Source organism: Leishmania donovani, chromosome 34 (genome assembly GCF_000227135.1).
Source record: "Leishmania donovani BPK282A1 complete genome, chromosome 34".
Taxonomy (NCBI): Eukaryota; Euglenozoa; class Kinetoplastea; order Trypanosomatida; family Trypanosomatidae; genus Leishmania; species Leishmania donovani.
In genome coordinates, this window is record NC_018261.1 from 686,320 (window position 1) to 711,452 (window position 25,133).

General features: G+C 57.0%; 6 protein-coding genes across 7 annotated transcripts; all 6 read right to left on the reverse strand.

The window, feature by feature from the left end:
• Positions 1 to 1,569: 1,569 nt before the first annotated feature.
• Positions 1,570 to 3,981, reverse strand: LDBPK_341600 (hypothetical protein, conserved; the record flags this gene model as incomplete). Its single annotated transcript, XM_003864274.1, has 1 exon — positions 1,570 to 3,981. The coding sequence occupies one exon, from the start codon at positions 3,979 to 3,981 to the stop codon at positions 1,570 to 1,572; it is 2,412 nt and encodes an 803-aa protein (XP_003864322.1).
• A 2,659-nt stretch (positions 3,982 to 6,640) lies between these two features.
• On the reverse strand, positions 6,641 to 8,170 carry LDBPK_341610 (hypothetical protein, conserved; the record flags this gene model as incomplete). The annotated part of the gene is made up of 1 exon (XM_003864275.1): positions 6,641 to 8,170. One exon carries the CDS (start codon positions 8,168 to 8,170, stop codon positions 6,641 to 6,643), a length of 1,530 nt encoding a protein of 509 aa, XP_003864323.1.
• A 2,493-nt stretch (positions 8,171 to 10,663) lies between these two features.
• LDBPK_341620 (hypothetical protein, conserved) lies at positions 10,664 to 11,062 on the reverse strand (the record flags this gene model as incomplete). 2 transcript variants are annotated; one of them, XM_024473487.1, is made up of 1 exon in its annotated part: positions 10,664 to 11,062. In XM_024473487.1, the coding sequence occupies one exon, from the start codon at positions 11,060 to 11,062 to the stop codon at positions 10,664 to 10,666; it is 399 nt and encodes a 132-aa protein (XP_024329257.1). Both variants share the same exon structure in this region, with proteins under 2 accessions (XP_024329257.1, XP_003864324.1).
• An 821-nt stretch (positions 11,063 to 11,883) lies between these two features.
• On the reverse strand, positions 11,884 to 15,090 carry LDBPK_341640 (kinesin, putative; the record flags this gene model as incomplete). Its single annotated transcript, XM_003864278.1, has 1 exon — positions 11,884 to 15,090. One exon carries the CDS (start codon positions 15,088 to 15,090, stop codon positions 11,884 to 11,886), a length of 3,207 nt encoding a protein of 1,068 aa, XP_003864326.1.
• An 872-nt stretch (positions 15,091 to 15,962) lies between these two features.
• On the reverse strand, positions 15,963 to 18,290 carry LDBPK_341650 (hypothetical protein, conserved; the record flags this gene model as incomplete). Its single annotated transcript, XM_003864279.1, has 1 exon — positions 15,963 to 18,290. One exon carries the CDS (start codon positions 18,288 to 18,290, stop codon positions 15,963 to 15,965), a length of 2,328 nt encoding a protein of 775 aa, XP_003864327.1.
• A 1,069-nt stretch (positions 18,291 to 19,359) lies between these two features.
• Positions 19,360 to 19,860, reverse strand: LDBPK_341660 (ubiquitin-conjugating enzyme, putative; the record flags this gene model as incomplete). The annotated part of the gene is made up of 1 exon (XM_003864280.1): positions 19,360 to 19,860. One exon carries the CDS (start codon positions 19,858 to 19,860, stop codon positions 19,360 to 19,362), a length of 501 nt encoding a protein of 166 aa, XP_003864328.1.
• Between the last annotated feature and the right edge of the window lie 5,273 nt (positions 19,861 to 25,133).

The window sequence follows — 25,133 nt, forward strand, 5'->3', positions numbered from 1 at the left end:
GTCCACTCTATCATACAGCATAAGCTCACCTCTGGTCTACCTCTACTCAGTCACAGACCTCAATCGAGTGGTGCAAAGCAGTGGTTGAAAAGCCTCACGGTCATGTGCCCCGACTTCGTCAGCTGAACGCGGTCTCTAAACCAAGCCCTGCCCACCACCCGCGCTCTGCAGGTCACCCCACAGCCGCTTCCAGTACGCTGGTCGCCACCTGGCGCATCTCCCTTGGGGTGGCAGTCATGCTCGCCACCGGTTGGCAGTGCGAGGGCCGGGTGAGTTACGCTCGAGTTGCGTTGGCACTTCGCCTACCGTATGGATGGCAGCAGCGCGTGCACTGTCGTAGGTTGCTCCGACGAAACGCTGTCCAGGACCGGAGCGCCGACTTCAGTTGTGATACATCTCTCTAGCCTTCTCCTATGTCGTAGACACTGGATCCTGTGATGCCACGCACTGAGACGTGTGCGCCCCCTTCTCCAACGCCATCCAGATTCACATATATATCACAAGTCAGAAACGGCAACAAAAAAGTTGCATGACTACGCACTGCTGTGAAGGAAAGGAAATAGGGACCGAGATGACACACACACACACACAGATATAGTGATTACAAACAACAAAAACTGAAAGAGCAGCTCATAGCACCCACATACACGGTTCATCGTGGCGTACTTGGGAAGGTTCGAGGGTGGAAAGGCAAACACGCACTAGCAAACCAAAGGCGGGGCAATGGAGGAGGAGAATTCCGAACCGAAAACGAAGAGAGAGTTTCGAAAAAGAAAACACTAAGCCAGAACATGTACGCATGTGCGCAGATGCATACGCGAATATGGACGACGAGCCTGCACACTTCACACCCTCAGGTATTCCACCTGCCACTGGCGAGCACGGCATTGCTCAACCACAGACACGCCGTGCTCTAAACGAAGAGTATGTGGTAAGACCAGTAGAGAAAAACGACAGATAAGTAAGGCAGGCTTTTAGACTACAAAAACAAATGAATCGCAGTAAACCCAACCACACCAAGCATACACCAACGAAAAAAAAAATGAAAACACTCACGCTCGCCACACAGGGATAAAGATAATAGAACGTCGCCATCAATCAGAGCTGCGTGGACTAAAACACAGATGCACCATGAAGAACCCACGTGCAACCATACATTGAGCTCTGAAACCATCGACGCATGTACGTATGCATGAGAAAACGAATACGAAAAACGCAGTCGCTCCGTTTGCAAACGCCAGCCATTACCGAGAGAAACGTGACGACGTTTTACATGCGAGACAAACAAGGGGAAAAAGATGGAAGACTTTCAGGCACCTTTTGCACCTCTTTTTGGGGGAGGGGAGGTGCCAAGCCTCAGTCACTACTACATCAGCACATTGCTCGATGCGCGACGCCTTCTTGGGCATCGGTTTTTGTGACAACTGGCACCCCATGAGCATCATGAGGCAGGCAGAATGCGCTGCTGCCATGACTTTCCCCTGCTCAAGGACACACATCGGGGCCCATCTGCAGGTGCAACCCTCGTTTCATCAGGGTATCGCTCTCTTCCCATACCGTATCCGGGCGCTACTTTGTGAGCTTCGCCGCCCTCGCCTGCCTCTCTTCCTGCAGGTGATATGAGGCGAGGTGCGCCTTGAGGTCCATCTTGGCGTGCATGTAGTAATGGGCGGAATCGTACTGCTTATGCAGCTGGTTCATGATGGACTCGGCCGCCTCAAGACTCTCATCGCGGTACGCGATATAGGCCTTGTCGTACAGTGCAAAAGCCTGTGCGTAGGAGAGACTCCACTGCCGATCCTTGTACTGGGGCGTGTCTCGAATTGCTTTGATCACCTCCAAGGCAGCTTGCCGGTCCTTCTTCGACTCGCTGTTCGCCAGCAGCATAGACTTGTAGACGCATAGGCATAACAGCCGGTAGTTCTCAGGGAGGGAGGCTCTGGGTTCGTGCGGGTTCGGGGATGCAGCAGGCGAGGCAACCTCCCTCGACACAGGCGACCCCTCCGATGCCGCCTTCGAGGAGAAAGCCAGTGACCGCGACGTCGCTTTTCCCTTGCTGCGCTCCCGCATCGAGTCCACATAGTCGGACAGTGGGGTGTTGCACTGCACCGGCTCCCGCAAAAGGTACGCGTCGATCAAGGCCACCATCTTTTCTTTGCGCTCCGCAGGGTACTGATGGGCGATGCCCGCAATTAGACACTTTTCATACGCTGGCAGCGGCACGATATTTCGAATGATAAGACCTTCCGGAACGGGTTCCAGCGGCTCGCCCAGCTTCTTCTTTGCAACCACGGTGGACGGGGTAATGCCGTGGCTCACCAGGATCTCCTCCATTCGCTTCAGCACGAACTGGTCGTTGTGATTCGGCTTCCCGCCAAGTGTGACAGGTTTGCGCTGCGCTGCCTCCCAGTAGAGCTGGGTGATGGTCTCAGCGATCGCCTTTCGTGTGGAGACGTCGGAGAAGGTCAGCCCCACCTTCTCCTCGCTCGAGCCAAGGATGCGGTTTAGATCCTCCAGCGGAAAGTCCAGCGCGCCGTCGGGGTTCTCGATCCCCTCTGCCCATTCCATCTCGAGCATCTCAAGACAGCACGCCTGCGTGTACTGGTACACGGCATTTGCCCACTTGGACGTCTTCGAGAGGATCTCGAGGCACCGGCTCGCACGCTTCCACTGGTGCACAATGGCGTAGTTGAACCACTGATCGTACAGGACGAAGTCGCGGAGCTGCGGCATGGCAGCAAGCAGCTGTGAGTTACTCGCAATAGCAAGGCAGTTATTCAGCTTAGAAATACTCAGATCTACGGAGCGCGTCAGCCGCTCGATACGACCGTCGAGCCAGAGATGCAAAATCGACTCGCGCATTTTTTCCTTCTGCAGCACCTCTGTGCGCACTTCGTGTGCAACGGGCAGGTAGGAATCGACCAAAAACGCCGACGTCGCTGGCAGCATGCCGTAGAGTGCAAGCAGCAGGGCACTGGCAAAAGGCGACAGCAGCGTGTCGCTCTTGAAACACTGGCGGACAAGCTTCAGTCCTTCCTGCCGGTCGCCTTCGACGCCGATGAAGCGGAGCACAGCTCGAACGTTGTCTGGCAGGATGGAAAGTGCGAGCTTCATTGCACCGAGGCCGAACTCGACGCAGTGCACCGAGTTGCGGTCGAGGCCGAGTGTCTCTAGCGCGGCACTTTGTTCGAGGGAGGCGTGTCTTGCGGTTAACCAGCTTGGAGACCGCAGCGGTGAATTCACGTCGCTGTCCCCCTCCTCGGCAGCCGCGGGCTTGTGCTGGGACGTCTTGACGGTCTCTTTGCCTCCGTACTTGGCCTTGTAGCGGTGCTCTAGCTCCATGTAGAGGGACTTGTAGCTGCTGTTCGCGCGGTTCAGCGCTAGTCCAGCCTTCACGAGCGCTGAGACAGACTGCTGGAGCACGAAGACGAAGCAGCGCAGGGCCTGGCTCTCCGCGTGCATTGTTTTCGCGCGGAACTCCGCGGCGCTGAGCCAGTTCCCCTCCGTCTCCTTATTGCGCTGAAACACCTTAGAAAAACCTCGGGATAGCATGCTCTTCTCCCTGGACATCACCTGTGTGGCGAGCGCGCTTGACCTGGTGAGTAGCTCGAGTGCTATGTCTGCCTGCGCCTGCTCCATCGAGAGGCCGCAGCGCACAAATGCAATCAGTCCAGCTCCGCACACCGCCAGAGGGTCTTCGCTCATGCGACTCCTCAGCGTCGCCTCGCAGTCAGCGATTCTGTTGGCAAAGAAGGCATCGACTGCATATTCGATGTGCGAGTCCATGTTCCTTATCATGTCTGGGGTGAGGTTGCGCAGCCGCTCGACTTCGGCGCGGCTGTGATTGAACAACTTCGAGTTCGCCTCGTCGTCCAGCTGCTCCAGCTTCCCGACATTGAGCTCCTCCTCGACCGCCTCCATGTCCATCGGGTCAGCATGGCGTTCCGCCAGCGACGCACTCGTCTCTGCGCTTTCCGACATGGGGGCACCCTATGAAAACCGCCTACAGTGCAAACAGCTTCCGTTGCCAAGGAGGGGAGAGATCAGGAGGGAGACAAACACACGGGGGTTCCGAAGAGGGAGTACCGCCAGCGTGAGGGAAGGGGGCGGTGAGAGGAGAGGCAACGGCGCAGACACACACGCACACACAAAACAAAGCATGCGCGAATGACGAGCTGCTATGAAAGGTGCCGGTGTGGGCGAAGCGTCACAAGTTGAATGCGGGGCAATACAGCACAGAAAGCAAGAGCAGTGAACCGACCGTGGCTTGTTTTTTTTTTCCGCGTGCGCGAGGGGCCCAAAGGCCGAACACCAGGAAAGCGCAGCAGCAATAGCAACGAGAGCACGAGGAAGGCTTTTCGAGTATCTGCGCGCGTGCAGTTTACCACTAAAAGTATGCTGTCAGGTGACTTTTATGATGTGCATACAAGCACAAACGAACACCCGTGCACGTACAGAGTCGACACGAGGTAAAGGATAGGGATGCGAGTTCAGTTCGTGGTGAAGGTTAAAGGAGAACGAGAAACACGGGAAATGGAAAAGGGCAAGAACAGGTGATTGCTTGTGCTTTCCGGCTGTCGAGTCAGTTTTATTTGCTTCGCTATATATATGCTCGTATGTATATATATGTAATGTAGTGTTACACCACACTAGGGGAGAACACGGCGGTGTGGCGAATATGCAAACGCCTACACACACCGACACACAAGAAGGAAAAAGAAAACGCCATGCCATTCAACTTGAAGTGCACCGGCGACCAGCACAGTGGGTCACCGAGAGAGAGAGAGAGCAATGATGATGTAGAGCGGGGAGAGGAGAGGGGTGAGAGGTCACCAAGACGAGCGCACGGCACCGCACCCTACAGAAGAGGGAGCCCCATGGGGTACGCAGGGTCGCTTTCCTACAGAAAAGGAGAGAAGCAGCACTGGTGTGATGGGCAAGGTTGATCATCTGTAGGGGTGCGGCACGCAACTCGAGGCAACTGCTAGCGACTCGAGCAGCGACGCTCGGACCTTTATGTTCATCATTTTTGTGTTTGGCTGCGGATCGTAGACGGCGCGGGGACCTCGAAATGGGAGTGCTGGGGGGGGGAGTTGAGGGAGAGTGCCAACCCGCTTTCAACACCGTTCGCGCCCAACTCATTTTGGAGGAGCCTGGAAGACAACAGAGACACAAACTGCTCGAACGCAGACATGGAGGCGGAGAGCCCCAAACACACGATATAATCGATAACGGCCACCTTCATCCACTCCACGACCACACAGACATCGAGAACTAAAGCTGCGCACCCTTTTCGATCCTGTATTGCTCGCCAGCAGCCCCATAGGAGGTAGAGGAGAAGAGGTGCTCTGATCAAAAGACGACACGAAGATAGATCGAAGGGTGGTACAACAAGCCGCGCCGGCGTTGGTGGTGGTGGGGGGGAGAAGGTGCAGGGTTGTGATAACCCTCGCAAAGGCAGCACCACGTGAAACTTCGACGCTGGTCCTCGATGCCGATGGACAGATATTAGAAACACAGAAACATGAGAGTGTCAGACACGCACGCGCAGAGAGAGGGAGAGATGGTCATCCCTGAAGCGCGGCGTGGCTCAACAACGCACAACAAAATGTTGTTGCTCAACACAAACCCGCGCAGTTAGACGCACGTATCTGGTCTACAAGCAGAAAAAGCAACAGACAGAGAAAAAAACCAACGACGCAGTGCACCCATAGACACCAACAATGCATTCACATGCAAAGAACGAGCGAACAATGAAGGAGGGAGGGGGAAGAGAGTGGGTGGGTGGGGAGGGGGGCATCTGAGCAGAGAAGGGAAGAAAAATGACACAGAAAGCGAGGGAGACGAGATAGATTTCATAGGAACTCTCCCCTTTCCCACACAATACAGAGTTGACGCACATACACAATGGAAAAGGCTTTGTTTCCAGCTCTGTTTGGCGGGTGTTTGTTTGGGGAAGCGCGATCAAAAGCGGCAGAAGACTTGTGTGCCTGCGACAAAAGGACAGAGGTGCAGCGAGTTCTCCGGGAAAGTCTGCAAAAAAAAAAGGGGATGAGGGTGCGCAGAACATGTAGGCGTACACACCCACATGCATACAAGCACGCACACATACACACATACACCCCTGCACACACACACATCTACATACATACGCGAGTGAGACACCGCTAGCAAGAGAGCCCAACGAAGACAACAACGATGAAGCCTCTTCGGCGCAGCGTAAAGCACGTCTTTTGACAGCGGCACGACAGAGTGAACAGCAAAAAAGAGCCCCTCCAAACGAAAAACACAAAAATGAAAAAGGACAGCGCCCACCAACGAATAAAGATGAAGAGTGGGCACAGCAGGTGCAACAACATCACAGTGAGGCAGACGGTAATAGACCCAAGCAGCTGGCCAGAGGGTGAAAGGGGAGGGTTGAGTGGAGGAGACGGCGAAGAACTACACAGGCGTGCCACCGAGGTAGCACACGAGAGCCGTTAAGACGCACCTGACTAGGCAAATACTGTTCGAAGCAACAAGCACATAGAGAAGATGTCAACACAGAGACTCACGGGGAAAAGTCAACGCTGACGTGTGCAGCTGAAGGGGAGACAGCGGGGAAGCATATGACAAACACGTATCCAGGTCTGTCCCTCTGCTAGTGCTTTTTCAGTGCAGAGAGTTCCGCTTCGAGATCCTTGACGGTGCTCTGCAGGTACTGAATGACGCTGCGCTGCTCTAGGACAAGCTGAAGGAGATGGGACTGATCTTGGCGACCTTCCTGGACTAGCTTGAACAGTTCCCGCATGTGACGCGACATGGCCGCCGGGTCAGACATGTCGTCGACGCCATCGTCCTCAGTCATGTTGAAGACGCTCTCGTTCTGGCCCTCGCAAGAGTCGTCGCTGGTGGATGTCTTCACATGCAAGGGGTCTTCCTCTTCATCTGCGTTCTCCGCTTCGACTTCGTCCACCGCGCCCTCCTCATCCACGTCGCGGTCGCTGACGTCGACGTGCGGCGAGCGAAGAAACTCCTCGTTCGGGTAATCGGATGAGTCATGCGCACGGCCGTCGCAGGCCTCCCTCGCTGGCATATCCATGAGAGTGCGGCGAAACGACATTCCGGCTGCCGCACTGGCATCGCCGTCCTTGGTGAGGTTCGCGGAGGCGAGCAAAAAGGGGCCGCGGGCGTCTGCAAAGCTCTGCAAAGAGCTTCCCAGGCAGGCTGCCGAGTCCACGAGCTTTGAACGCCCCTCTGTCATGGCGGGCTCCACCGCTGTGCTGGCGGACTTGGCCGACTTCGTCTGCGTCATGGCCTGCACCATGGTACTTAGCCCCGCCAGCACCTCCGGACGCAGCGGTGTCTCGCCGCTCTCCAGCTGGTGGCGCAGCTGCCGCAAGTTCTCCTTGGACAGGGCATGCAGAGTCTCATCTTTGGTCCCACCGGTGCCGAGGTACATGGTGTCGAAGCCGCGAGTGGAGGTGGTGCTCCACATGTCGTCCATCGTATCGCCGACGGAGGTCAGCTTGGCAGGGCGGATGCGCGACAGCGAGGCGACCTCAGAGGTAGACATGGCATCCACTTCGCTGGACTCTACCATGAGGCTGGCTGCCGTCGTCTCGGGAAGCACCGTCGTGGTGGACGCGTTGCGCTGGCGCTGGAGGTAGGGCACACCAGAGGCGGCGATGTTTTCCACCCTGAGCGGGGCAGGGCCACGGGATAGCTCGTGCAGGTGCTGGTTTAAGTTGGCGGAGCTGAGAGGGTCTGTGTGGTGTCGCGTCGGGCTGCCTACCTGCGGATCCACGCTGGCGTCCTCAATGTTCCACCCGTTGCCTTCAATGGACGTCTCGCCACCATGCAGGCTGGCGTTGCTGTATTGCGTGACGGAGTCGGCAACCTCGCTGCTGAGGTCGCCCGGGTCCCGGGTGCGACCGGCGGCAGTCAACACTGAGGCCTCTCTGTGATCCCCGACCTCCTCCTTTTCAGTGTTCAACTTCGGCAAGTTCGTGCCGTAGTCGACGTAGGCGTCGTCGGGAATGACGTCCAACCGCAGGGGTACATCTCCTGTCTCTACTCGGCGTGTGAAGCCGTGCAGGTTATGGTTGCTCAGCGCCAGTTGCTGAGGCGGTTCATGATAGACTTTGATGGCGGTGCCCTCGAACGACGGCGTCATCGCATCCACGGACATGCGACTCTTCGAGTCGGACTGCGGCGACTTGATACCCGGATGCGCTACTGGGCTGCTCGTGCCGACAGTCAAGTTGCTGATCTCATCGTACTCATCAAAAACAGACTCGCCTTGGCGAGTGGCGTGTCCATCACGCGAGGCCGCTACCGATGACGTTTCTGTATCCATTCCACGAGAGAGGGAGAGACAGCCAAGCTACAAAGGCGGGAAGGGAAAGGGAAGCGGCGAGGCAGTACAGCGCGACCGAGAATGACAAGGCGTTTACAGAGGCAAGGAATACGACCACCGGGCTAAGCGGCACGACTTCAGTCCTCACAGACAGCAGCTGATTGGGTATTCGTGGATAACAGCCCGAACTCAGCTTCGTAAGCCGTGCTTGTGTCAGAAATAGAGAGAGATCAGCGAGGCTGCAGGTGTGGCTCAGGTCTTCGCGGTTCTATCGACGATGAAAAGAAAAAGATCAGGAAGAGCGCGCGAAAGGCTGGAGGGATGGCGGTGCTCTGTTTTTGTCCAGTTCTGTGAGGAGCGTCCGTGTGGGCTGCTGAGGTTCGTCAGTCTGCTCTACGTTTCTTTCAGCCGCTTTTTGTCTCTTCGTCAAAGCCGCTGCGGCACTTCCTGCGGACCAGCAGCAGGCCCGGAAAAGAAGAAAACGTTCTTTGTGCAGCGTCCAGATCAGGGTGATCTGCGAAGACACAACTGTTGACAGGGCCAGACCGAAGAATCGGAAAGAGGAGAAGGCGAAAGAGAGAGTGGGGGAGAGAGAGAAAGGCAAAGAGAGGCTGAGAAATGCGTGCTTGTGTGTTGTATGGCCGAGAAATACACAAGAGGGGGAGGGGGAAACAGTGTAGAGAAAGGAAGGGTGAGGTGGTGTGTGTGGGACGGGTGGGCGGAGGTGCTAGAAAATGCTCTTTGTGGAATGTTGCTGTTGTGGACGCGGGGGTCGCGCAGATGTGCGATGAGGGGAGGGGGATGGGGATCCATCGTAGCACACGCGCCCGTAAAGAAGGATGTGTGGTAGAACAGGAGGGGCGGCATGAAGCGTGTGTGAACGAGATTCAGGGTACATGTGAGCGATTTCGGTAAGCCACAGTGGTACCTTCTACGTGGCTCTTTTTCACGGTGTCGATGTGGTGGCAAGTAAACTGCCGTTTTCCCTTCAACCTTCGTCAGGGTGGGGTGTTGGAGGAGTTCCTCTCAAGCGAAGCGCCTCATCAAGCGGATGGAAACAGAGATGGCTCGCTCACCCTACACGCATCCAACCTCAACAGTCGGAGAGACAACATGGTTAGTCCTTCCCTGTGTTGTGGCGACCCGAAGGTGGATCGGAAGTCAGTCTCTTCTTAACGGAGGCCCAACGACACACCTCAGCGTGCGGCCTATTGCGAGTGCCTCTCCTATTTGCTTCTTCACGAGGCAACTGGTGAGCAGAACCTCAGAAAGCATACCGGAAAACAAAACCTAAAAAAAAAAGATAAACCGCGTAGGGCCCGCATATCTCCATGAACGTCTGTCTGCCACTTCCTCTTTCTTGCGCGAGAACGCCTAGTAGCGATGTGCGACGTCACGACTGCGCTGCCATCGTGGCGACTGTATAAGTCGAATCTGTGCTTGTGACTCGCTGAGAAATGCCGACGACAACGATAACGACTGGGGACAACACGCAGCATGGCGGGAAGGAGGAGGGCAAGAGGCAGGTGGTCACCACAAAAGGCCGGTGCAAGGCCCATTGAGGCATCCAAGAAGAGAAGGGTGATGACAGCATGCACACTCGCGAACATGGCAGATCCGATCAGAAATACAAGAAAACGGAGAGGCAGAGAGTTTCATTTTTTTTAGAGAGCACATATCGAGCACAGAGACAGAGAAAGAGACATTGTTGCTGTCATTCTCTGAGGCGCTGTCGATGCAGCCTCTTTGGGAAGCCTCCATTCATCTACATGAAAAGGAGTACGTAAACAAATCCCTGGATACTAACAGGCAAGTGGTAACGCTGAAGGCACCCAAGCACACGCAAGGCAGCAAGCATGAGTCCTCACGTCCGATCCGGCGAAAAAAAAAAAAAACATATAGAGAATCAGAGAGGGAAATGAAATAAAAAGAGAAAGACACAGGCTCGCGCAAAACGAGCAATACCCAACACGTTCCATGTACATGGCGAGGGGAACGTGTGTCTCTACAGAGATGCAAGAAGGAGATCCAAAGAGGCATCACAGAGAGGGAGGGAGAGAAAGCTTGAAGTCCACATACAAACGATACAAGAGAAACGTAAGAGGAGCACGTCGAGCACAGTCCGACAGCACCGAGAAAGGAAGAACTAGTCACTCGAGCTCATACCCACACGCTCGGAGGCTAGCGCGGGTGTGAAGAGTGTAAGTAGCCAAGGGCTCAATCGAGATGCAGCCACGCCGCGTCCTCTTTTCGCCTGTTATCGCTCTTCATTCTCCTCTTTTCCCTTCGAGCGACGCACTGTATTCAGTGATGCTCTTTTCGAGTTTAGATCTGTTTCGCAGTGGTGCCGCGGTTGTCGATTGTCTCCTGGCGACGGTCCACGACACCTGCGAGCGAGCCGGCGTTTCGGTCCACGTTTGTCGGGCCGCCCTGCTTTGCAGCACCGGTGTAGGTGCTTTTATCATCATGGAAACGCACCGTGTCGGCCTTGGTGCCGCTGGACTTGGGGGCGGCGTTGGCTATCATGGCCTCGATGTCAGCAGGGGTCTTCTTCATCTTGGCTGCGATCTCGGGAATAGCCTTTTCCTTGAACTCCGTGAAGCTGATTTTGCGTGCTTCCTTCGCCTTCACCTTGCTGAAGAGCAGGTCGGCGTCCGTCGACGTGAAGCTCTTGCCAATGATCTTGCACTCCTTCAGCATTTTGGAGAAGTGCGAGTTGTCCATTTCCTTCGACGGCGCGCTGCCGAAGGACGCGAGGGATTCAAAGGGATCTGAAGATCAGCCATTGATCCGTGAAGAAGGACGAAGAAAAACAGGGAGGCGGTCGTTTGGTCTGAAACAAGCACGACTATGTTGTCCCCGTTCAGCTGTTGCTTCGGTATGCCTGTGCCTGTGTGTGTAGTGTGGAGAGGAGAGAGGGGGGAGCAGAGGAAGGGCTTGTGGCAGCCACACGACGCTGTGGGTAGCACATTAGTATGTTTATGTTGAGCACCGCTACAACGGAGCTCACACGCGAGCGATGTTAGGTGGGAAAGAAGGGAGAAAGTGAATCGTAAGTCCAACACACAGAGAGAAGAAAGACGACGGCGGAGGAGCACGCTAGTAAGACGCTGTCTGTAAGCATGCAAGACAGCGAAGCAATACTCTGGTAACGGCAGAGTTCATCCTTCTCCCCATAGGGTGCAGTCCCACATGGCACGAGCAGCATGGGGTAGCACTTCCGTCAGCCCCGATTCTTCTGCAATAAAAGTCAGCATCTACGCGTCCTTTGTTATGTCGACCTACTGGCAAAAATTCAAGGGAGTTTACATGGATATGCTTGCTTCTCGCGCAGCACAGTGCTGTTTCCCAGGCCAGGCAAGCACGCGCACGCAGGTTCGTGTACATCATGATGCGATGACAAGGCTAACGCGACACACACACACACACACACACGCACGCACATGCGTAACAACAAAAAAAAAAATATATGCAGGAAAATAGAGCCGCTGCCGTAGAGGGACACCCACCATGCTTAAAAGCTGTACCACACCGTCGCTCTTGCGTCACCTGTCGCGCTCCATGTACCTCATAAGCCGTTTCATGCTGTCGGAGGGCGCGCGTGGCCGCTGTCGCATACTGGGCTCATGGTACGGGCCGGTGGCCGTGCGATTGACAGCCTGCAGAGCGTAGGCTAGGGCTGGCTCACAAGAGAGATGTGCGAAGCCGCTTCTGCTGCTGATCATCTCCTCTCGCTTGCCCGCAGTACCTGGGATATTGCTCGTGGAGTTTGGTCGCTGCGGTGCACTGGCCGCTGACGAGGTGGCTGACGCTGACGGGGGTGGAGAGACGCCACTGGCTGGATCCTCGGATCGAAGTCCGTGAACCGCCAGGCGAACCTGTCGGTACAACTCCTGCTGACGCTGCTGCAATGCACGCAGACGTGCCTCGCGGGAGCTACGGTTTTGCTCAAATAATGCCTTCTCGGAATCGCCACCGCCGAACGCCAAGCACCCGAACAGACCCGGCCGCAAAAGAGAGGCAGGCACGTACTCTCGCACAACCGCCTTGGGCAGCTTTGACACTGTCATCTTCATGTCCTGCAGTGTGGCCGTCACGTGCGGCGCAACAGCCTCAGAGGCTCGGATCGCTGGAACTCCAGGAACAACCGCCGCCAGACTTTGGCTGCGTGCCGGCTGCTTGTAGTAGTCAGCGTACGTTTCAATGGTGTGAGGTGTCCGGTATTGCGCCTCGTACTCCTTGAGCCGGTTTGCCAGCCCATTACGTTTCTTCTCTGTCCTTTTTTTGTGACCATGAAGTCGTCTTCGGCCCTCATCATCCATTGCACATTTCCTGGAGGACTCACGGTCGGCTGGGCCCTTCAGCGTGGCGTCTTCGAATGGGGGACTGCCATTTGGCACGCCGCGCAGCGCGATGGAGAGCTGCTTAACCGTGGTGGACGAGCCAGGCGCAATCTTGCGCACCGGCGACGCCACCGCCTCGTTGTCAGGTGGCGCCAAGACGGGGCTGTTGGATTCGCAATCCTCCTTCGTCGCAGTGGCAGGTTGCCCAACGGCTGTCGATGAGGAAGCTAACCTGTGGGAAGAGGAGGCACCTTCAGCGCTACTGTCGGCCATCTTGCCGCCGCACGCACTGTCATCTGCAAGCCGCCCGAGTGCCGGTGCGGCGGAGGACTCCTTCGCCACCGCAAGTGTCTCTTCTAGCGCACGCGAGCGTCCTCTTTTCTTGTCTGACTTGCTCGCTCGTGCCCCTGGCGGGCTGTTGTTAAGTTTCTCGTCGGCGTCGCTGGCATCACCGTTGCCGATCATGTTGTCCTCCTTGACCTCCCCCAGGTCTTCGTCTTGCAGCACGATGTCTTCCAACACGGCAAGACGCTCACGAAGCGCCAGGTTTTCAGCGTTCAGCTCTGCCTCGCGGCGTTCCGCGGCATCCTGCCTGTCTCGCACGGCGTCATAGAACTCGCGCAGCTGTGCATTCACTTGCATCAAGTTGGTTAGCATCCCACACGCGGCCACAAGCGAGTCAGCGAGTTGATCCACCTCTTGTACCATGGCAATATCTTCCGTCGTGCCGCGGGCAGTGAGGCTCGATGGGTCGACGGAGCGTGGGGGATCCTTGTACACAGCGCCGCAGCAGCACTCGCACGCGTTCACGCGCCCCTCTCGCTCTACCAGTGAGTTCGCCGCCATCTCTCGGTAATATCCGAGCTCTGCTTTAAGCTGAGCGATCTCCTCTCGGAGCTGCCGGATCAGCACCGTCGTCGCATCCTCGTTTACGTGCGGCTCATTCCGTATGTTCTTCGCGCGACCCGCGTAGAGGAGCGTGGAAGTCGTCTCGTCCACGTAGCGGTCTGAGGGACTGATGCAGGCAATCATGGTGGTGAGGGAGTTGCCACCGAGAGCGTGCTTGAGGAGCATCGTCAGCTTGCTGTCACGATAGGGAATGTGCCGGGTGGCCGCCTGCTGCTCTGCACCGCCGCGAGCGCGAGGTGCCAGACCGAGGTTCTTCCTTTTAAGCTCCGCGGCTGCCGGGGCAGGACCACTACTGAGCGCTGTGATCACCTTTCCTAGAGCCAGCAGCGATGTGTTGATGTCGATTGACTCCTTGACAAGCCTGGCGCTTGGGTTGTGGGAGAGAAGACCTATCTTTTCGGAACCGGCCAGATCCACAAGTGACAGCTCCGATCGGTTAAGCAGCTCGCCTTTCTGGCGCGCGCGGCTTTCCACGTAGATGGTAAAGACACAATGAGAGCGGGAAGACCGGTGATTCAGGAGGTGGCTGCTCACCACTTTTTGTCGAATGCCACTAAACAGCATCTCACGCATCTCAGCTGGAGAGTCGCAGGTGCAGATAAACAAGTTTTCCACCTTGAAGACATCGCCCTTGTGCCAACGCACACGCAGGTCTCCATCGCCGACGCCTCTTTTGCTGCGCGCACCCATCTTAAGCTTCGTCAGCGCCGATGACGAGGACAAAGACGACGCCGTTGCCTCGCCGACATCCCCCGGGATACCGGTGCCGCGAAGTAGATCGGTGATCTTCTCGTTGTAGATCTGGTAGAAGCTGCAGCGGAACGTGTACTCCACCCCGTCGTCCAGCGTCTCTGCATCATGCTGCGCTTCAGTGCTCTCGAAGACGGTCGCGCATTGCCGCTCTCGTGCACGGTCGAAGAGCAGCTGTATGACGCGAGGCATGATGCCATGTTGCTGGACTTCTGTCCCGTCCACATCCGGTACGATCGCCTTGCGCTGCTGCGAGTTCGACGCGTAGCGCAAGCCATCCATGGTGTGGGTCTTGCCACTACCTGTTTGTCCATAGGCGAATACGGTGGCATGAAACCCATCGAGGACGTGCTCAACGAGAGGGGCAATCTCGGCGAAGGTCGTCACCTGGTCCGCTTCCGCAGGCAGAACCCGATCGAAACGGTAGCATCGACCTTCTTTTTGCATCGCCTTGTCACACACGATCACCTCGTCACCTTTGATACGGACACACTCGCTGGAGTGGTCGGCCTCCGTGTCTGGCTGCAAAGGACGACAACGCACGACAACGCGGATGCGACCAAAGCAGCGCTCGCCTTCCTTCACGGCTTCTTCCGTGGCAAAGGCTCCGCTACTGGCTATGGGATCCCTGTGCGCACTCGGTGTGCTAAGATGGATAGGCGATGCACTCACATCGGGCGGCATCCACGCAACTTGCCGCGTCCTGCGCGGCGGAGACTGTGAGTCGCCTCTTTTATCGTCATTGCCCATCCCTACCGCAATCTAGTTCAATGCCAAGCGCCGAAAAAGGATAAAAATGATGATGGAAAAAAATGCGTAATATCTAACCAGGTGCAGGCGGTTACGGCAGTTGAGGAATCGCGTCGAACAGAGAGCAACCCATGACGCCGATACTTTTTTTTTCTCGTTGTCTTGTGCTTTCCTGTCTGCTTGCCTGTCGACTGGGGGTACCGGTGGCAGTCTTGACTAACAAGCGCGGTGGTATCTTGTGCCTTTGCGGAGTGTGGTGCTTGGCATTCCAGGCTGTGAAGAAGAAACCGTCCAGACGTTGTATTCATTTCACGGCAGACGTAGAGCGACACACAGAAAAGCAAAAACGGCTGACTGTAAGAAGGCGCAGGGAAGAGACGCGCATTGAGGAGGAAGGTGAGAAGAAAAGAAATGCCCGTTAGTGCAACGAGAGCGAACCAGGTTCCATTTGTAGAGCGCGGTGATCGAAAGAAAGAACGCATCGCCGCCGATACAAGCCAAAACCAAGCACAATCTCTGTGGGTGCGATGGCGTCAGCGTACTGACTGAAGGCGATAAACCTGAACAACAAAAAGAATGGAGCGCGTGATTCCTGCTATAGTTCAAGCTTCGAAGGTCTAGAACACCACGAACAGATGTCCTGCAGCGGTGCCAATATAATGACGACCTTTGCACTCTTTCGAGGTTTCGCTACACGGATTATGTGAAGATATGAAACGCCCTCCCAATGACTGGATCGGTAGCAGACGAGGACCCAACGCCGATCACGGCGGAAAGTCTCTGCCATACCGAAGGACGTGCATTACACAGCACCAACAAGCAAGTCAGATGCCTTACCAACAACTCGCTATTGACTCTGTCACCGCTCATCGTCACTGACGGCGTTTTCGCTCTTTCTGGAAAGGGTCGGGTGCCTCCCTATGCGTCTTCAGGTCCATGTATCGCTTTAGCGTTTTTGTCGGCTTGAGGTGAGCATCTAGCAGCCCCCTCTTCTGCATGTTAAGCACAATGGATGGGTTCCGCTCCACATCCTGCGACAGCTGCCTAGCGTGATCGAAGCGACGCTGCTTGATCGAGATGGAGGTGTAGTCCTCCATCTGAAATTGCTTAATCGCTGGCTTGGAGAAAAATTCCCGCTTGCGGTACGCCATATCTGGGTTCTCGGCTTGCACCGTGTAGTGCTGTCGCACGGCAAATTGAGGATCAAGACCATAAAGCTCGGGCTGCTTCGTGAAGCGCTCCACGTCCGCGGGGCGAGCCTGCTGAAGATCATCGCTGATAACATGATTGCAGAAGTCTACTGAAAGCGCCTCGGCAACATCGCGAACGCTCTTCGCGTCTTGCTTGTCGCTCACAACGTAGACCCAGCCAACGTTGCCCATGCGACCGGTGCGCCCGCACATATGCAGGAAGCGCTGCCACGAAGTCGGCGCGAAGGTGATAAAGACGTGCGAGACGAGGGGCAAGTCGACGCCGAACGCCTCCGACTCCTTCAAGAGCAGAAACTTCCAGTCACCCTTGAACTCGCCGCCTCCGTGTACCTCCGAGAAGATCTTGACGTCTGCACCAAGTCCGCGAAGTCGCAGCCGTGCCCTGAGAACGTCCTCAGCGTCCGGAACAAAGAGGACAGCGCGGCCGGGAATCGTCTCCCGCGCATTCCACAGGAGGCGCACAAGGTAGCTGAAGCGATCCTCCCTATGGCCGAGGTAGAAGGAGAAAAGGCAGTGCACGGTGGAGGGGATGCGGACGGTGGACAGTACCGTCGTCTGGGCCACGGGCTTCATGCACAGCGCCTGCAGATGGTCCTTTAGTTTGCCATCCACGTCAGCGGATACCATACCGAGCTGTAGCACCGACCGAACGTGGGGGCCAGGCAGCTGATGCAGCGTCCCCAACAGCAGTTCCGCAGCCAGCGGGTTGCGCAGTCGTTCCCGCACCACGGCTACAGGGGCGCTCTCCGGCAGCAAGGGCACCTGTGCACCAATATCGTCCACGTAGACGCGTCGCAGGTAGCCAAAGTCCTCAAACTCCATTTTCTTCTCAAACAACAGCTGACACATGACGTCGGCGGTCGTGATGAACAGCCGAGCTGGACCGGTCGCACGCCGCAACCCGCGCCGAAGATGCTCGTAATAGGACTCATAGTCCTCTCTGTAAGTGCCCAGGAAGAGCCAGGAGTAGTCCTCAGCAGGCCGGTCGACCACGACGCCGCCACCCGCTCGCCTACAGAGCGCCTTGACTGTGTCGTGCAGTCGCATGGCGTTGATTGTGTTTGTCGCCACAAGGACATTCATGCCAGCGGCCTCGCTGCGGATGCCCTGCAGGAGACCCAGCACGAGCGCCGACGTTTTGCCGCTCCCTGTGACGCCATTGAAGAGCACGTCGTTGTGATCCTCGTTGAGTAGGGCCGGTAGCAGACGGGCCTGCAGACGCGTCGGCACTGGCCCGTAAAGCTGCTCGGCAGCAGAGCTAATGAGCGGGTCCAGGCCGAGTGCTGACCACGATGTTCCCGCCGCGTCGGTAGACTCGGCGGGATTGCGAAGCGAGACGGAAGTGGAGGGCGAGGCGGCGACGGCGTTGCACGTGAGATCGCTTGCGAGAATCTGCCGAGCGCGGAAGCGAGCAGACTCGAGAACGGTGCCCTCCACGTCTGCCTCCGTGATGATCTTGCTGCTCACAGATTGATCTGCTCGAAGCAGACTCGCCATAAAGTCAAGTGAGTCATTAGCGTCGCATCGCTTACTTTGGTGCGGAAGCAAAGACACAGCTGCTGGTGTGGGACTGCTTTCTGAGGCGCTCGCCCCTCGTGCTTCTGCGTGCACCGCTTCAAGGAGCATTGTACCGCCGCGTCCTTCACAGGCGAACACCTGACGGGGGGTCTCGCGCTGCGGCAGCAACGCGAACGGATGCCGCTCCACCGGGCTGTAAGTGATCTCCGTCAGCTCCTTCTCCAGTGCCTCTTGCGAGAGCCAGAGCTTCTGACGGAAACGGTAGTAGTTGCCGTTGCGGTTACGCCTCAGCCGTGTGATGAGTGTTCGGGTCTCAAACTGGTCCAGGAGGCTTCGGACGCCTCCTGTCATGTTTGACTGCACAATGGTGCGTGTAGTGATTATCAGATGGGAAAATACGCTCAGACTTTGTGCACAGAGCACCGTGGAGCGCTGTAAGGGATACGCGCTGGTTGTCCGGGGCCGTGGCATCGGCACTCGGAGGGGCGCCCTTCCTGACTGCATAGCGGGGGAAGAGAGAAAAGAGAAGAGCTCCTTCGCGCAGACGGAGGTGAAGAGAGAAAAAAAAAGAAGGCGAAGTTCACGAATCACAGGCCTGCGGATGCCCGCGCACGCTAGGCACGTAAGCATGAAAGAGGCGCAACAGACGAAGGAGGGAATGGAGGCGGAGCGGGAAGTTCGTGGGGCCACGCTTTACACACCTTTGGCCTGGAGAGGGCGCTGCAGAAAGAGGAATGCGGAGCACCCTCGCCAGAAATGCGGCTAAGCCAAGATACAGCCAAGCAAAAGAAGCACCAGGCCATCCATGGAGCTCGGGGCATCAGCTTGAAGGACTGCTTTGTTTACTAGGTGTCTCTCAAGCTTCCCCCACCCATCCTCACAGCAGACGTTGGCCGCGAACCACCTCAGGGGAGAGAGGACTGACACAAATCGCGGGAGAGCAGAAAGAGAGACCGACAAAGACAGAGAGACAAAACAGAACGACAGCAACAACAACAATAAAATGAAGCATAAATAGCGACACTGGAGTGTTGACGTTGGAGGGATGCGAAGATGGAAATAAAGGGGAGAAGGGTGAAGCGAATACCTAGAGATTTCGGCACTCACTGACGGGGAGGAAGATCGAGGGGACAACATTATAGCATGGCCAAGGGAGTTGTGAGCCTACAGAGAGCAGTAAACGGGAAAAAAAGCGATGGTGGCAGAGTGTAGCGCACCTTGCCAACAGAGTCGAACATCCGCTCTCCAACACACTTATACATACAACCCATGGCAGCGCTCTGACACACACACAACAACAAAGAGAAACGGCATATCCGCACCGGCAAGAGATGTCTCCCCCTCGTGAGTAAGGGATGGGGGGGGGAGACAGGGTGGAAGAGAGCACGAGAAATATCAGTAGAGAATACCGCCTCCACAGAGAGACACTTAAGTGCATAATGCACGGAGCTCCACCTTTTTGCGAGAATGTTCGTCACAAGGAGTGGTTGCACAAGCTAGTGTGACGGGTTAATGGTTATGTAAGACTTCCGCTACGACTTCACGTGCTTGCATCACTGGCGCGCGTACGCTGCACGTGTTTCTTGAACTCTTCAGGAGTTGCGGTGACCATTACGCCAGCTGCCGTCTCATTCAAGACTGCGTAGGTCTTGTAATCAAGGAAGATTGCCTTCACAACATGACCTACAACATCTGCAACGGGGGTGGTGGGTTTCCAGTCATCGTTATGCAGAAGACCCTCGCATACGGCGCCGTCTTCTGATACCATGGGGTTGAAAATGCGGGTGAGTACGCGCACCGCCGGTGGCTTGAACGGGTAATCTTCCTGGGAGAGCGTGAACAAGATATCATACGTGGTGCCATGATAGACGCTCTCAGCGGGTGGCATAACGCGAATGCGCCAGTGAAAAGCGTCGCCATGGGCTGTGGCGCCATTCTCATCCGCCATGTCCACAGCGCTGATCGTGGGACTACCGCTGTTAGCCAGCTCCTTAAGACGGGCAAAGTCCATGTTCGCTCGCCGCACAGTGCGCACCGACATTTCTAGGGAAAGGGAAAAAAAATAATGAGTGAAAAAATAAGAGAAAGCCGAAAAAAGAGACTACCCGTCGTGAAAAACCCAGCAAACATGAAGGAATAGGATGCACTATGATGCCGCGCGACCAAGGGTGCAGAGCTGTTCCCTCTGCGTGTATATACGTGTGTGTGCGCGCCCTTGTAGGCCAAACAGCGTAGAATCGCCAGATCCAGCGTTAGACGCCAAACCACTTCTATGCTGGGGTCGTTCGTGTACAATTCGACGACGCGCCTATGAGTGTGTCTCTTCCGTTCTTTGTGGTCGACTTCTACCTTTTGGTTTTGGGGGGGGGGGGAACGCGTGTTTTCCTTGAAGATATCTGTGGTGCACCCTTGGGAAGCAAGGTGAGGCAGTGAAAGAGAGATGCAGGCCAGTTGTGCGTCTTGGTGCACCTAGAGAACATAGAGCCATTAAGCTTTACTTTTCCATGTGGCGCACCATGCAAACTGCAACTGCGCGGAAGCCAGCGAGGGAAAGACAACGCCCTCGGATGAGCTACCCACTTAAACGTCGAGAGTGATGCCATAATCACTGAAGCGAAGCGGCGTACTTAGCATCAAGCACCAGCTTTCCCTCTTGCTGTCTTTGCAAAACATACGATGCGAAGAACCAGCCGCAGCCGTTTTGTTCGCGCATCTGTTTACTATTGAAGTATGCCGTGTAGCGTTACAGGCATGCTGACCATCAACACACGGTAACTAGATTCGTCCGTTTGTTCGACTGACGATATTGGGAGGGGGAGGGGGGCTGGTTCACTATCACAACACACTAAGCTCCTCTACCTCGCTGTAGGTTCTCCCGCCTTTACAGTCCAACTTTTCACCGAGCAAGAAAAGATTTCGTTTTATGTATACACGTACACCATGAAAAAAATAGTATACGAACAATCATGATAGACGCAACAACAACAAAAATGACATACACGGCTCTCCGTCAATATCGAATCAAACAACAACAAACAGCAACAAAAAGGAGGCACCCATCATCCACCATCCACACACCATCCACCCCACTAACAAAAAAGAGGGGGGAGAAGCAAACAACAAAAAAAAAAACATGCGGTAGTGTAACGCACATACACAACAACGAAAAAGAAGTAGCAGTGTCGAAGCAAGACCGAACGGCAAGAAACTGAATTTTTTTTTGGTGTGCATACAGAAGGCACACAAGATACAAGACGCATGAAACATAAAAAAGCGGAAAACAAGGAATCGGTTGGATTGTCGTTTTTTTTCCTCTCTATGTATATAGACAGATATACATGAATAAGGAGATAAAGGAGACGAGTGTTGTGGCGTCGCCACTTCTACACACTTAGAGGAGCTGGAGAGAAAAAGGAGAAAGAAAAGGTTTAGACCTCCGAGACTACACATCGGGTGTTAGAGTGTTCTTCGGAGTTTTCTGAGCGCCAATTGTGCATGAGTGCACATTTGTGTGTGTGTATGTGTGTGATTGCGCTGCGGCTCATCACAACACCGACCGAGCTGCAAATGAACCCCAAATAAATCTTCTTTATATATGAGGAGAGGATAATGCATTACCGCGCGCAGAGTTACAAAACACAAAGGCATACTCACACATAAAAAGTCGGTGGAATAACATAATCTGAGAACCAGTCGTATGTGCTTCGACACAAAATTAAAAAGGGACAAGAGTACATGTGGACAGCAAAATTTTAAACGAGCCTGCGTAACAAAAGGAAGGAAGGGGTAGAGAGAGATACGATAGAGAAGAGAGAGTTGCACAAAGGCCACGGGCGAGTCAGCACATTCGTCTATGTCAATTTGGCTTGGCCCAGGAGCGATTGGGCCGCTTTCCACGTGGAGCCATACACCCTGGGAATAGAGCGCACCTTTTCACACAAGCGCATCGGTACGCGTGTGTGCATCAAAAGCAGTGTCGAGCTACCTGCCCTTCCCGCTTCTTGCCTCACTTTGACGTGCCGCCGGTGTTGGCCCTTGGCGCTTGGTGTGCAAGATCACAACTCGGCCTGTCTGTGGGATTCTCGCCGGATTTTATGCAACAGGCCGTGGTTCACGCGTGGACGGCGAGTCACGGAGTGAAGTAGCTCCACGTTGAATGCATGACTGTGTGGAGATTGCCCCCGAGGAAAGCATCGATGGCAGAGGCGCCATCCGAATGAAGGTCAGCCGCAGCTCCAGCAGACAAGAAAACTAAGAAAAGACGCCTCCCATGTGCGGCGCACTTACACGGTCGGCGGGGCCGTGCCCCCATCGGGTGCCCGTGGTGGCGCCCTGTCTTCCTGATGCTCTGCAAGAGTGGGTTCTCTTCCTGCCGTCTCACCGTCTCCTGCTGCTCGCGGTCGAGCAAATCATATCCACAGGGTCTGTCGTCCGCTCGTCCGGGAAACGTGCGCTGCCGACGGGGAACCCGCGCGAAATCAGCGCCCAAGTGAGGAGGCACTCAAAGACCTTATTCAAGGTTATCGCAGCGTCGCGGCTCTCTCCTTGCGTCGCGTCACGCCCCTTAAATGCGGCGCCGTGCATCGTCGAGAACACGACGACCAGGGTCGGCATCGCGTACCAGCCTGGGTAATACAGGCCGGCCGTGAGGATGTGGACCGGGTGGGTGCTCAGCGGAGCCCACGTCAAGCCGCCCTCGAGCACATGGCGCCAGGAGCGGTGGTCCCTCCCTGCGCCGTCGAGAGTGCGCCCTCCGGGCCGGTGGTCGCTGGGCGGCGCTGACCATCCTCACGGCACCGGCGAGCACGGCGTCCACGCAATCAGGCCGGGGGCTGTCCGCAGCCGACGGCGCCGCAGGAGAGGCTACGACGCCCGGCACTCCGTTGTTCGAACGCGGAGGAAGCGACTAAGAGCGCTTGTGGGCCCTCATCCGTCGGTGTTGGCGCACGCGAGGGTAACCCTTAGAGGCGGCGATATCCATGCCCTTCCACACATGCGGCAGCGCGTCCCACGTTCGCACCCGCTCCTTCTTCCGGCAGCGGGCGCGGGCGCCTTCCACCCATCTGCTGGCAGCCGCTTCGAAGCAGCTGCCCTGGGCGGGGTCCTCGAGGCGACGGACGAACTCCTCCGACACCCGCACGCCCTCCCGCAGCACCATGATCATTTAACCACCCGCAACCAGTCCATCGGAGCCCAGCGGAAGAGGGGCTTCCTCTGCACTGTCACGATCACAGCCGCATATGCAACACACCTCTCCGGCACACCTCCTAACGGCGTGAGAGAAGGATCGCAATGGAGTGGGATCCGTGGGACCTGGTATGAGGGGATGCCGTGCATCCAAGCCCGTTCGCAGGGACAGGCGCACTCGCCTGCAGACCTAGAGCGGAGAGGAGGAGGCGGCCAGGAAAAGGGGAGCGCGTCAGTTGTCCGTCAGCATCTACTGTCCAAGGCGCACCCACTCACCACAGCACACACACACACTTATGCGCATGCATCGGTGACTCCGCGCGTGCACTGCCCCTCACACCGCGTGAGTCAGCTGCAACTTTCCTGGGGGGACAGGCCTGGTTTCTCAGCACAAGCAGCGGAGCCTCCGCAGCGGGCGAGCGCCCCATTCCTCCCCTCCCCCACTCGCCTGTCACCACGACCTCCCTCAGCAACAAGTGCTCGGTAAGAGACCTGCACCCGCACGCAGCTGTCGGCATCCGCACAAACACGCCGGTCCCGTCCACATGCCAGACCAACATGCAGCGCGCCGCCGTGAGAACGACCTGCGGCGCAAAGCGCCACTCGTCCGGCACAGCCTTGCGCAGCGCCGTCTCCCGCAGCCTCGCTGGCGGAGAACCGACATGTCCTCAAAGGCGCCATCCTGCAAGCCATCGGCGAAAGGCGTCGAAGACAGCTGCGGCAGCGCCGCACGGGGAGGCCATCCGGGACGCTCGAGCGCACCCGTGCAGCTCGTCGACGTCGCTATTCTTTCTCCCCACCGCATCCACCGCGCCCTCCGAGCCATGGATTCACATGTGCGCAAGCGGCACGCCCGCAACGCGTACGGCGTTTCGGCACAGCGCACTCCTGCGCGCGCCACAGCCACCGGTGATGGCAGCGATGCGAAGATACGGGGATGTGACGGCACCACCTGCAAAAGCACACTGCGCACCACCGCCTACTCATCCGTGCGCTTCACAACGAGGTCCCCGCCGGCCGTCGCGAGCACACCCTCGCCCAGGGACCACCGCGCGGCCTTGGGAGGGAGGTCCTGGATGGCGGGCCGGAGTGCACGGCCCCCGCCTCTGCTGCCGCCTGTGGGCGCGCAGGCTCGTCGTGAGGACGCAGCGCACCACAAGCATGCCCGCAACACCGCTCACGGCGCCCTTGCGCTTGGCCAGGGTACAGCAAAGCCTCATGCCCCTCACCCGCTCGCCGTGCAGCATGCGAATCGCCCCGTGCTGGTCGCGCACCCACTACGCCCTCTCGCCAATGCCGTCCCGCTCCGGCTCCGATGCAGACACAGAGTGCGGTAGATCCGCTCTTTCCCAGCAGTAACATCCGCTCCGCCCCCACCCCCCAGCCGCCGCTAGAGAGGATGAGCGCGATGACCTCCACGGCGCGCGGGTCGCGCACGCAGCAGCACCCCGCTTACCAGCGTTACAGCAGCTTTGCGTTGCGGTGCGGTTTCTTAGGCGGCTCCCGCGCCACCATGCGCACAGGTGCCGCAGAGCGCACCCCTTCGCCAGCATCCGTCAGCAGCGTCCAGGTCGCGTTGCCCATCACCCTGGCGACGGCGCCCTTCACGTACACGCCGGACCGCCCACGGTGCAGCCCCTCTTGCCGGCCCGGGGCATCCCTACCGGGTGCGCCATCCCCGACACCTCGGCGACAAGGCGCCCGTGCCGAGGGGGTGGCCCTCGAAGACGCTCGCCGGGCGCGTAGGGCGCAAGCAAACCAGCAGGCCCTCCAGGCTGTCCCACGGCTCTTTCCGAGACGGTGGCGGGTGGGCTGGGCCGGGGGTGCAACATCATGAAACGTGCGCCCCCGCCACCACCGCTTCACGCGGGCAAGCAACAACAAAACCAAGTCGCTTCAGGCGATGCCTCTCAGCGCCGCGACTCGCCAGTATAGCATAGTGAGTGCTTTTGGGTGCGCATGCGTGCTCCTGGCTCCCGTGTGCCGGTGCCCGCGTTCACGTCTGGGCTGCTCCCCTCCATCACCGTGTGTCTCCGAGAGGCACCCGTGAGGCGGGCGCGAAGGTGCACCAGGCAGAGGAGAGAGGGGGCAGATCAAGAGGCATCCGTGCAGACAGGGCCTGCGCCG